At 40.1% G+C, this 12,847-nt stretch overlaps 1 protein-coding gene across 2 annotated transcripts in view; it reads left to right on the top strand.

Moving 5' to 3' along the window:
• The first annotated feature begins 501 nt into the window (after positions 1 to 501).
• LOC130932097 (LITAF domain-containing protein-like) overlaps positions 502 to 12,847 on the top strand; it is a 31,286-nt gene continuing 18,940 nt past the window's right edge. The window contains exons 1-2 of one of the 2 annotated variants that reach the window (XM_057861492.1): positions 502 to 608; positions 11,392 to 11,531. In XM_057861492.1, coding sequence (XP_057717475.1) covers positions 11,402 to 11,531 — 130 coding nt within the window. In that variant the 5' untranslated portion in view covers positions 502 to 608; positions 11,392 to 11,401. Of the gene's footprint in view, positions 609 to 9,762; positions 9,978 to 11,391; positions 11,532 to 12,847 lie in introns of those variants that run through there. The other variant, XM_057861493.1, reaches the window with a different exon arrangement.

The following is a 12,847-nucleotide window of genomic DNA, read 5'->3' as shown; positions in this document are numbered from 1 at the left end:
TGAGAGGACCCATCCAGCCTGTCAGCTGCTCCTCTAAGCAGTTGTGAAAAGGATTCCCCCCCCCCCCCCATATCTCTCCGAATAAATGATGAATCAAAAATCGCACGTGATACAGATTTCCCACCTCTTGCTCCGTGACATCACTTTCCTTCAGATAAACTAGGAGTAATCAACTATCGACAACTATTCCTGTTTGGAAAGCCCCTTCTAACGCTATTTGACTTACAGACCATTCTTTTCGGTAAAACCAAGGGCAAAGACAATGACAATAACAATCAGAATGACGAGGACAAGCGAAATATAAAAAAATGAAAAAAATTGCCATTGTTTTTTATGTTTGTGTTTTTCAATGACAAAAAGTAAAAGGCAATGACAAAATATACTTTTATATTTTCATTTATTAATTTATTTCCCTTTATATTTAATTATTTATTTTAAATTTTACTTATATTTTCATTTATTTGTTAATTTATTTCCCTTTATATTTATTTATTTATTTTAAAATTTGGCACTCCTGTGATTCCATAGAAAATGGGGAAAGAGCATGTGTCACTAGAAAGAGGGCACTGAATATTCCTGTGTAACATGGACAACGACGCAACGAACTGGTGAGATTTTATGAATTTTTGTTGTTGTCATAATTCTCGATGGAACAGCACCCAACAGAAGTCATAGTATTGTCCCCTTGGTTGATGCTTGATGATTCACGAATCATCGCTGAATAATTATGACTTTCATTTATCCATCCACGGTCCACAACTTTTCAGAGACCATTGTAACCCTGTTCTTTTCTGTTTAGGTGTTCATGATTGCTTTCCCTTAGCTCTTCTGTATGTAAATCATGTTTCCATTAAGTGGTTTCGAACAGTTCGGTCACATATGTTTACCCCAGTTTCCTCACATTTGTACTATTTTCAAATCATTCCATTAGGTTTTCTGTCTTGACGCCTTGATGTATGTCCATTATGCTGACCTTTGATAACTTTGATAACCTTCCCATGTAGTTTGTACCTGGTCAGACAGCCAATATATTTTGCAACACTGCATAATGATTTAGCTTTATTTAAGCATTTTGATATTTTGATACTTTTTGTTTCAATTGACAGATTTGTGTTGGAGTCAACTTTGCGCAACAGCTCGCCAAAATATGATCATTCCTTTTATCTGATGCAGGTGTTAGTTTAAGCAATTACATTTTAAAAGGTGGTTAGATAACTTTTTCTGCTGATTTTATTAGATATTCCATCATTTTTCTATTTTGCTTGGTTGGAAAAGTAAATGTTAATAGCAACCACAAAAATTCCTCTATACTGCACTGTATTTCTTAGTCTAAAGCCTGATAGATGCCATCTCAAATAACATATGTTTTGTTTGTTGTATTTTCATTTTGTCTACACTCATAGATTGGTCAAATTTATCTTTTATCCCAGACAATAGTTAGGTGGTCTAAATACCTGACATGTTTCTGCGAAAACTTCCGCCTTCATGAGAGAGTCACTGGTGTTGGTGTGACTCTTTATCAGATGATGGATGAAGGTGTGACTCAGCTGTCAGATTTACAGGCCAGTCACGCCCTCTGCTGGCCATTCAGTCTTCCAGAATGCTGGTCCAGTTAGTATAGAGCAGGGGTCCCCAATGACTGGGCCGCGGAGAAATAATAAATAATTTATTAACGACTGCATTCTGGCCGATTGACTTTGGCCTGTGCCACTTAACACACCAATATCGCTGTCTACTCTAGCTATACAACTACAGGATAGGAGGTCGTCATAGAAATGCATTGATTGGACTGTTAGCAGTACATCTTGTTTTATATACATATGTGCGGTTGGCCTCGATAATAACGTATGACGTAGGTCGTTGCCCATCACATTTGTTCCCGGAAATAATTAGCCCCAACACTAGAATAACTGAAAAACAGACGTCTTTGGACAGATTTTTTAAGGGGAAAAAGTAACCTGACGAGCCAGAAGATGAGCCTGCAACCTCCAAGAAAACAAAATCCATCTATGCTACTTCCCAATCACTAAAGACCCACGAACTGCAAAGGAGTGGATTCGTGAACCGTATATGAATAAACCGAGTGATTCGAGCATGTCTGTGCAACAGGAATATCAGCTTGTAGAGATCGCAAATCACGGCGACCTTAAACGTACATTTTAGACAACAACTCTACCAAGGTTCTGGATTAAAGTCATTTCGGAATATACTGACATCGCTAGGAGAGCACTAAATACTGTGCTACAATAACCAACATCGTATCTTTGGCTATGTTCATACTACAGGTCTTAATGCACGAATCCGATTTTTTCGTGTTTTTCCGACTCGAGTGAGGCATTAACTTGACGGTCTGAATGTGACAAGTCGCATAGAACTGGACCATTTCAAATCCGATCTGGGTCACTTTCGTATGTGGTTCAAGTCCGATCTGGGCCACATTTTTCCAGACTGTCGCGGCGGTCTGTACTGTCCAGTCTCTCAAATCGGAATTCATGCAGCAATTACGTCATCAAAAAGCGAGAGAGATGCTACGGTAGCGGTGCAGCTGTGCGTCATTAGCGCCTAGCTTGCCTTGAACACTGCTTTTAAGGAAGGGTCGGATTTGACAACAGTCATAAAAAAATAAAAATGGGTTGAGGTTAAGCCTGAGAATGATCGATTTTCTGTCTGCTCCATATAAGCAATATTTCAACATTGCTTACTCGGCCGAGAGTCGGGGCAAACTGCCCGTATGTGCGTGTGACATAAATGGACAGTGCGTGCATGCTATCGATCCATATACTTTGAATATAAGCCTAAACTGGGATTATTTATGTCTGTTATTTGTGTCCTCTTTTTAAAAAACAAAATATGGTATCCCTGGAATGACGGATGACAGCCAGCATGCGTGGTCATTTGTCTTGATGCTTCTGCGCATGCGGGTCGTCTTGCTCAGCGCATGTCGGACTGCGAATTAGTGCGCATGCGTAATACTTGAATGGTCTCAGTGGACAAAGACAGTCTGAACGGGCACGCCAGAAAAACAGATGACAAAAAATCGGATTTGTGCATTAAGACCTGTAGTATGAACCTAGCCTTTGTGAAGCGGGCTTCTGTTACTCTCCCAACTCACGACCATCTCGCCTCAACGAAACAAGTTCAGGCCTCCCACTGATTCAGCGAGTGAGATGTATTTTCCCTGCACTTAACACGACGTGGCTAAAAAGAAATGTTATTTTATGCTTGCTGTATTTTTCTGCCGCACATTGCCGGTGTTCTGACAAATTTGGCATATGCGTAACGTTCAAAATGACCGCAAATGCTGCGATTCCAAAGTACATACTACAAACTTTCTTTAAAGAAACGTTTGCCATGTTAGCTGAACACAACAACTGCACGCAGCTCTCTCACTTAATGACTTCGCTGTGTCGTTAAGCATTAATTTACGCCATTTTCTTGTTGCACATGTATGTTTATGATGTAAATAGTTTTTTTAGCACCGTTGGATAACATTGAGAGTCCAACTGAATACAAAACAGGGCTTTTTTCACCACCACAAAAGCTTTGGGAGATAATTTTTATAAGGGTACAAAATTTGACAGAACACCGGTCCGTGAAAAAAACAGACCCAAATCACACTGGTCCGTGGAGCAAAAGGTTAGGGACACCTGGAATAGAGCGTTTACAGTGTATCACAAAAGTGAGTACACCCCTCTCATTTCTGCAGATATTTAAGTATATGTTTTCATGGGACAACACTGACAAAATGACACTTTGACACAATGAAAAGTAGTCTGTGTGCAGCTTATATCACAGAGTTAATTTATTTCCCCTCAAAATAACTCAAAATATAGACATTCATATCTAAACCCCTGGCAACAAAAGTGAGTACACCCCATACATCCCTAAATGTCCAAATTGAGTATTGCTTGTCATTTTCCCTCCAAAATGTCATGTGACTCGTTTTAGAAGTGCTGTCAGCATTGCTGCAGAGATTGAAGAGGTGGGGGGTCAGCCTGTTAGTGCTCAGACCATACGCCGCACTCTACATCAAGTTGGTGTGCATGGCTGTCACCCCAGGAGGAAGCCTCCTCTGAAGACGGTAAACAAGAAAGCCCGCAAACAGTTTGCTGAAGACATGTCAACAAAGCACACCGATTACTGGAACCATGTCCTATGATCTGATGAGACGGGTGGGCTTTGATGTAGAGTGCGGCGTATGGTCTGAGCACTAACAGGTTGATCCCCCACCTCTTCAATCTCTGCAGCAATGCTGACAGCACTCCTGTAACAAGTCACGTGACATTTTGGAGGGAAAATGACAAGCAGTACTCAATTTGGACGTTTAGGGATGTACGTAGTTTGTATGGGGTGTACTCACTTTTGTTGCCAGGGGTTTAGATGTTAGTGGCTATATTTTGAGGGGAAAATAAATTAACTCTATAATATAAGCTGCACACAGACTACTTTTCATTGTGTCAAAGTGTCATTTTGTCAGTGTTGTCCCATGAAATGATATACTTAAATATCTGCAGAAATACAAGGGGTGTACTCACTTTTGTGATACATTGTAAGCCCTCGCGCTAAGGGCGCAACATAAAACAAGCCACACATTCAAAAGTGGGCACAAATCAACAATTTATTTTCACAGGCTAAATAACAATTATTACAAAATACAGAGAAGGTTTAAGGGTAAGCCCAGGCCAAAACAACAAACAAAAGGAATCTAAACCCCACCCGCTATCTAAACCCTGATCATACCAAAATAAATAACAAAAAGACAGACACTACCCTGGCTTCCTACAATTACAAAAAGCAGGAGAAAACGGACTGAAGAAAAATGGCAGCTTACCCTACTGCTTCGGTGCTCTTATGCACAGTGGTGAACAAAAAGGATCCAATAACGAAGAAACACAAAAGACCTAACCTGTGAGTGGGAGTGTAACCAGCAAGCGATCGAATGAGAAGGCGAATGGATGGCTAGCAAAAGCAGCTGGCGAGGAGGCACGTGGCACGAATGCTGTCAAATGCGACCTCCACGTTCGTTGATAGCGGCTGACTTTTGAAGTTTGGCGGTGTCCTTCGTTGGCCAATCAGCGGCGGCCACGACGTCTGCCCATTCGGTGTTGATAAGCACACGTCACGTTGGGAGGGAGGCATCCAGCTGGCAGAGGTGATGATCAGCTGACTGGAGTTATCTCAGAATAAAACAACAATTAAACGACCAGGGCTGTCACAATGGTCCTCAGTCCTCACTGCAAAAGGGAAAACCACATTATGGACTGGGAAAAGGCCAGAGTCATCTGCACTGAAAAAAACGTCAGCGCTGGATCAGAGAGGCTATTGAGATCCGCAAGCAGTATCGAAACAGGATCATCAGGTTAAAACGTAAGCGCCATGATTGGACCAGCATATTTTTCATCCACACAGGAGAACAATGTGCTGCTAAATAGAACAAATTGAAATAATTATTTTCAATTATTTTTAAATCACAAAAAGCTATACATCATCATGGACTTTTCAAATTTAAAATAACTAATTTCCTCTTTATTATTTTTTAGTATATAGTTCCCTTGCTCAAATACCAGTTCTTGGAATTTGTACATGTTTAAGGTAAAGATATACGATAATATCGGTTACCGCTAATTATCGGCCGATAATGGCAATTATGACGTCACACAGATAATACAGATAAAAAAAAAAAAACAACCGATAATGCAATCCGATAATTATATACTTGATTTAGCCTCCAAATGTGCGCAACCAAGCAGTTTTCTCCACTTCTCCACCGCCGCCAGCTCAACCCCTCCCCTCTCTGAAGCCCCTGTGGGAGGAAGGGTTGAGGAGTACGGCGTCATAGAGGAGGCGGTGTTACACATCAGTGTTGAGGCGCTCTCACTAGCGTGCGTTGCTTTTCACGTGTGTGAAATGAAATAAACGACGCTCTCGCCATCTACAAAACAGTTCCACGAGGCGTAAAAAAAGCGTCCTAATTGAACACCACTAACCCAGCAGCCATTTAAAACTGCATCCCAATGATTTTTGGAACGAATACGAGGCTGCTGCTAGCGCGAATGCTAAAGCTATTGTAAACACAAACTATAAAGGAAGCTACGGGGCTTGTGACGATATAGAGACGCTGCGGTCCTCCCGGAGTCGGGTCGTTTGGGAATGCAGCCCAAAGCGGGTGGTAAACTCCATCTATGGCTAAACACCTCACAAGACAGATAGTCGACAAGTATAGCTGTCTTCCGACGGAGCCCGCCGGTCCGGCAGGCCGCCGCCGCCTCGCCCTAGGCGGGCAGAGCAGAGCCATGCACCGAATACGGCGCAGCGAGCCGGCCGGGGCAGGCGGATATCCGCACGAACTTAGCTGCCGCCGCCACTCTGGTTCAAGACTAAGAGGCCTGGCGCGGGTGCTAATTTGGCAGCCGGGCGGACTGAAGGGCACAGGCGGGAGGAAATTCCCGAAATGACCCGATAGCCAAACCACTGGATGAAAAAATAATGCAGTTTATACGACCACGATTCTTCGTGAAAGACATGCCGATCACATCAGCTTTACCACGGACATTTACACAAGTGATGTCAAAAAAGACTGTTCATCATGACGGCACAGTGGTTAGTTGATAATTTTAACATGCACCAAACCACACAAAGAAGTCATCCAGTCAGTAATGCATTCAGTACGCTTTAAATTTATGACGTCTTAATCAGATCATTTTTCTTAAATCTAGTCAAATAATTTTCCCCATCTTGTTTGAGTGTTGAAGACTAGTTAACAGATGAATGTGCCAGATTATTCCTCTTACTTGAACTAAATATTGCCATTTGTTCTTATTAAGCCCAAACATCTAAAAAAAAAATCATTTTTCACCTAAATCAAGAAAAAATTGCTTTCAAATAATGTTTTGAACCATACATATTCTTGAATAAAAAACATTTCTGACAAGTTTTTTTTTTTTTTGGATTATGTATAATAATTTATTGCTTAAAATAAGGCTGTTAAGTTTATTTTCAGCTGGCTATTTTTCTTCAAGAAATCTGAAATATACTTGAAGTGCTGGCAGTTAATTTCACTTATTTCCAGTAGATTCACACTGAAAACAATGGAATTTAACTAGTTTTAAGGAGATGTGTTTTTGCTGTGTAGTAATGTTATACGTTAGGAATGGCTTACTTTTAAAGCCATTTTTGTGCAACTTATGTATTTACTCTTTAAGTAATTGTTGCCAAAAGTTCACCATTACACAATGTCAGACAATCTGTCTTTATTTAGATGTTGGAATTTGCTATTTGTTCACATTTGATGTTGGAAAAAAGAGAGCAATAATATTTTTCTACAGTAATATTTTCTTTTGTGTATACTTTAAAATTTTACATAAATCTCTTAATAAAATTATCGGCTTGACATTATCGGTTATCGGTTGGAACGAGGAGGAAATTATCGGTTATCGGTATCGGCTGAAAAATGCATTATCGTGCATCACTAGTTTAAGGTTTGGATTTTGTTTTGTCTGTAATGTATGGTAATCACTGTAAAGTTGTGTTCCACATTCCTAATGCAATGTCAAATGGGTTTCACATGCAAACTCACTCCTGTGACCTCTTCCTGATCTCAGAGTGTCATGAGGTCTTCTGCCACGTGATGCAAAAAGCATGTGTCAGAGGAAATTTCAGGATATGTACGACATATTACAATATTCATCTCCCCCCCCGAAGATTTCTCAGTTTTTTCCCCCAGAAATTTTCTTTCAATAAGATTGTCCTGTTAAAACCCTTTGTTTTTAAATGTTTCATTACCTTAAATGACACTAGTCTAACACATGAAAGTAAAACACTCTTTTCAGTGTTTCCTGTTGTATTAAGAGGTTCAAGTGCATTTTATAACTGGCCAAACCTGTTTCTCTTGAAACCTATAATAAAATTAATCTAGAAATATTGTAAGTAACTTGGCAGCCTCTTCATTTTGTTCATCTCTTTTTTAAGGCAACCTGCCACTCAATTACACCTCCCACTGTTTCATACATAAAATTGCTCATTGATTGTGTGACCTGTGAAATTAATAAATATTCTTGAATCAATGTCGATGATTGATCAGAGACTTTGATTTTTGGTTATGGATAAAGATTTATTGTAGAAAAAACTTGAATCAACATTCCTAATGAGCAAAGGACCTAATTTCAGTTCCTAGAGTCAATATATATTTTTATATGGAAGTAAATAACTGAACACTAAATATTGGACTAAAACCATTTAAAAAACCATATAGTTAAAGCATATCATATAGCTTACATCTGTGCATTTAAACTTCAGTGATTACACCATGTTTAATATTTTCTATTTTAACCTTATAAGATGAAGTGCATAGTTGTGCATTATGGAAGTCTGTTGATTGTTTACACTACCTCTACCTTCAGCACTGGAAAAAAGTAGTGTGGAGCAGAACTGGCTGTTATCCTGCTTGGGCTTTGAATGCTTTGAAAAACAATCTCAACCGGACTGTGAAAAAATATGGTGGGTGCTGATCGACATTTAAAGAAATTTTTTGTCATTTCTCCTTTCACGGTCAGGAAAGCTTGTGCAACAAGTGGCTAGGTTAGCATCAATTAGTTGCTTTGCTTCACACAGGGTGTTGGGTGAAGTGCCCAAGGACTCGATGACAATGTGCACAAGCAGGAGCAAGGATTCCTACCTTCAACACTTCAAAAGACAACCCACTCAACAACCTAGGTCACCAAAGGTGGGCCTTCTTGAAGAGGGCACTAGGGACTTTATTCATGCTTGCTCATTCGGCAACATAAACAAACCATCCCTCAAGGACCCCGGTGGTTTCTTGCATCCTGTCCGTGTCACATATCTCCTGATCTCACATCTCCCTGGACTTTGACACAACTATCCTCACAGCTGTGTACCATTTCAGTCAGATGGATCATTTCATGTTTTTACCTCAACTCCCTTTTGCCAAGGTAACAGCAGAATTGGTTGTATAGCCTGTTTTCTGACTTAATGGCCACTCTATTGAATGGTCTCTAAATTGTGGACCCCACTTCGCATTTTTATACTGGAGTGTTTTCTTTAGCCTCCTTGGAGCCACTGTCAGTCTTCCAGGTTCCATCCTCAGTCCAATGGTCAGACTGAGGAAATGAATATAGAGATAGTTGTCTTGAAGCCACACCTATAAAGCCGATAATATAAGCACCCAGCTATACTTTAATATCGAAAGCTTTCCTTTGGGCTGCAGCTCTGGGTCCATATGGGATGGACGGACGGACGGACAGACGGACGGACGGACGGACGGACGGACGGACGGACGGACGGACGGACATCCATCCATCCATCCATCCATCCATCCATCCATCCATCCATCCATCCATCCATCCATCCATCCATCCATCCATCCATCCATCCATCCATCCATCCATCCATCCATCCATCCATCCATGTTGGACATACAGAATAGTGAATATGTATGTCTTAACTTGAACAGTTTTATTATGCCACAGAGGAGTTGTGGTGTGCCTATCTATAATACGCATTAGTACAAATACACTGTGAGATCGAATTCATTTTAGCACTTAAAATAAATACTCTATATTTTTAGGTTTTGTTTGTGATCATAATGTTTGTAGCTTGTGTTAATATCAGTCATGTCAAAAAATACATGATTTATAAAAAATAATTTTGTAGTACTAGCAATAATGAGTTAATTCAACGTAATTTCCGTGTCCTCCACTGAAAAATCCTCCTCCTCTCAATTTGATTTTCTTTTTGCTGACGCTTCCAGTCACGTGAGAGGTTGGCAAAGATGTTAGGAAAACAACCTCATTCAAACTCATAAGATATTACACTTTCTATTGGTCTTATCTAAATAGTGCGGCGCGATTTCATAATAGCATTGCGCGTGTCGAGTGCTCATTTCCCCTCCTATCTCATTTGGAGTGGAGCAGCTACAGTAAGGAAGAGATCTCTCTCTTCGCCGGTGTTAAAAGCCACAGGTAGGAAAATCCTATTTTATCACATTCACAGAAAATAGAGCACTTTGCTGCCATTCTAAACTTGTAGTAATTATGTGAAATTGGAAAACTCATTTTACCACCATAACATTTTTCTATTTTCTCACACCTAATTAGAGCTGAAAACAAGTTAGATTTTTTCTGCTCAATTTGACTGTTTGTTTAATATCTAAGGTCAACTGAAAAGATTAAAATCCTCTCAATGCTTTTGTACAAAACGGGGTGAGGCACTCATGCATGACTGCGGTAAACAAGCGTGCTTGAGTGAGTGGCTTATGCTTCTAATGATTTAGTATGGATTTATGGTGAGAAAGATGGCTGGCAGGGACTGACTGGGAATACACGATGAGCTAGGGTTCAACCATTATGGTATCTGGATAAGTGCCTGGCAACATGAGCGCAGCTTTCAAACATAAGTCATGCCTCTCAATCTAATCAAATTATTGATAAACTTAAGTGCTGTGGCTCCAGGATTCCTAGACCATGGACTTAGATCACTGCATCAGGTCACCATTTGTCTGAATGAATCTTGCGTGCAACCCTTTATAACTTTTAAATAGTTCACTCAAAAATATCAAGCAGACACATAATACTGTATTAAGAGGTTTTACCACACTGTAAAACTATAAAATCCTTTGAATCGTCAAACTGCTTCCTCTTTAGATAATGTAGAGTCATATTCACAGATTTCTCAGTTCCTAATTTGATGCAGCAATTCCACACGTTTGGAAAGTTACTAAGTTCCGTTTGTGAATTGTTTAACAGTTGACCTGATTATCTTTTGGAGAACTCTTGCTAAGGGTGAAAGTGCAATTTACAAGAAGGGTTGGCTATGTTGTTGTGAAATATACCTTGAGTCATATCCTGGAAAAATAATCAGGCTGGACATACTGTACACGTTCCTTGGACAGACAATATCAAGAAAAGAAAAAAGGCCAATGGATAGCTACAATTCCATTATCTGTTTCCTTTAATGCTTGTCCTGCTCACCCCATCCTGCCCTATTTGGTGCCAAAGAGAGATTGTCAAACAGGGACAAGCAGCACAACACTGGGCTACGTGAACCTTCACGCAAACAATCAACCCATAATTACCTTGTGTGGCTACAAAATGGAAACATCCTCTATTTAGGTTCTTTGAGCATTTATCAAAAACAACAGAAAAGAACTCCAAATATTGACTAAACCACTCCCACTGAGACGGACAAACAATCATTCATGCCTTCTTTGAACAAACTGTATGCTTTTGTTCCTTGTGAGGTTGTCACTCAGAGTCAGAACACTCAGAATACAGCCACATCATTTGTACTCAGAAGGTGACAAACTGCCATTTATTTAATTATTCATTGTCAATATAGCTCAGATTATTTGTTTCCTATATATCCCTTCTATTTAAGACTTGTCAAGATGGAAAAAGGATACCAAGAAACAGCTCCACCCTACCCTGGCCCACCCTTGAACTATGGGGGTGCAGCGTATCCACCTGGAGTGTACCCGCCACCGAGTGCAGGACCACCACCTGCTGGATTCCAAGGAGGTCTGAATGCCGTTAATCTAAAATATCTGTTTATTATTAACTGTAGGGGAGGATTTTTATCAATACCAGGGTTGCATTGAGTATAATACTCCTGAGACTTCTTCTTCTCTAGATCATAAAGCAGCTAGTGATATTAACATTGACATGAATTCTTTCAAACTCTCTCACTGAAATAACATTACTTCTTGTGGCCCAGCTAAATGACCCTGTGAGGTGAATATTAAATCTGATAGGTTAAAAGAATAATTAGTCCCAAGCATAGGCAGAGTTTGACTTTTGTGGCAGGGGGAGGCAAACGTGTTGATGACCCTGAAACGCACTGTCGGCAAAAAACAAAACAAAAAAAACCTTACAAGATATACAGTAATGTGAAAAAATTAGGACACCCCATTAAATATTCAGTTCTTTATCAAGAAATGTTCACATATCAATTTCTCATCTTGTTTTTCTTCATCTCTGGAAAAGAAAGTGATTTCTTTGCAGGTAAACAACAAAAATTTACATTGTTTTACTCATTAAACCAAATATATCAACAAAAATGCATATTCTAACTCAGGAAGAAGACACCCTACCTACCACTTAATAGCTAGTAGAGATGTCCCGATCCGATATTTGGATCGGATCGGACGCCGATATGGGCAAAAAAATGCGCATCGATATTGGATTGGAACACGGGAAAAATTCCGATCCAGACTTCCGATCCAGTTTTTTTAAAAGTCCGGTCCGGGTTTTCCAGCGCACCGATTTACATAATCCATTCCAGTTTTTGCTTCGGTTTCCCTAAAATCTGGTCCTCATTTTACGGCACACCTTCAACACACTACATTTACATTACCGTCTCCCAGTTTACCGAGAGACTTTATCGGTAAAAATAGCTGTGTGGGATCATTTCACCTTAAAGGACGACAAAGGCGAAGAGGCAGAGAGCAACATATGCCACAATAAAGTCAAGCGTAGTGGTAAAGCTGTAAGAAGTTTTAATGCAACCAACCTAATTGAGCATTTAGCGAAATACCACCACAAACAATATGAGGAGTATGTTAAGAAAACCGAAGACAAAAAGAAAGGTCCTACACAACTAACACTGGCAGAAACTTTTGCGTTGCGTGACAAACTGGCACTCGACAGTCTCAAAGCCCAGGGAATAACAAGAGTCATTGCTGAAGAATTCATTCTGGATGACGAGCCATTATCTCACGTGAGTAAAGACGCACCATCCAACACGCGAATCGGCCGCTGAACATTCGAGAACGATTCACAAACATCCAAATTCCGATTATTGAAATATGTCAAGTAAAGCGGAACTAATACACAGC

This window comes from Corythoichthys intestinalis, chromosome 16 (genome assembly GCF_030265065.1).
Source record: "Corythoichthys intestinalis isolate RoL2023-P3 chromosome 16, ASM3026506v1, whole genome shotgun sequence".
NCBI classification, from domain to species: Eukaryota; Metazoa; Chordata; class Actinopteri; order Syngnathiformes; family Syngnathidae; genus Corythoichthys; species Corythoichthys intestinalis.
This window is presented reverse-complemented; position numbering and strand designations above follow the sequence as displayed.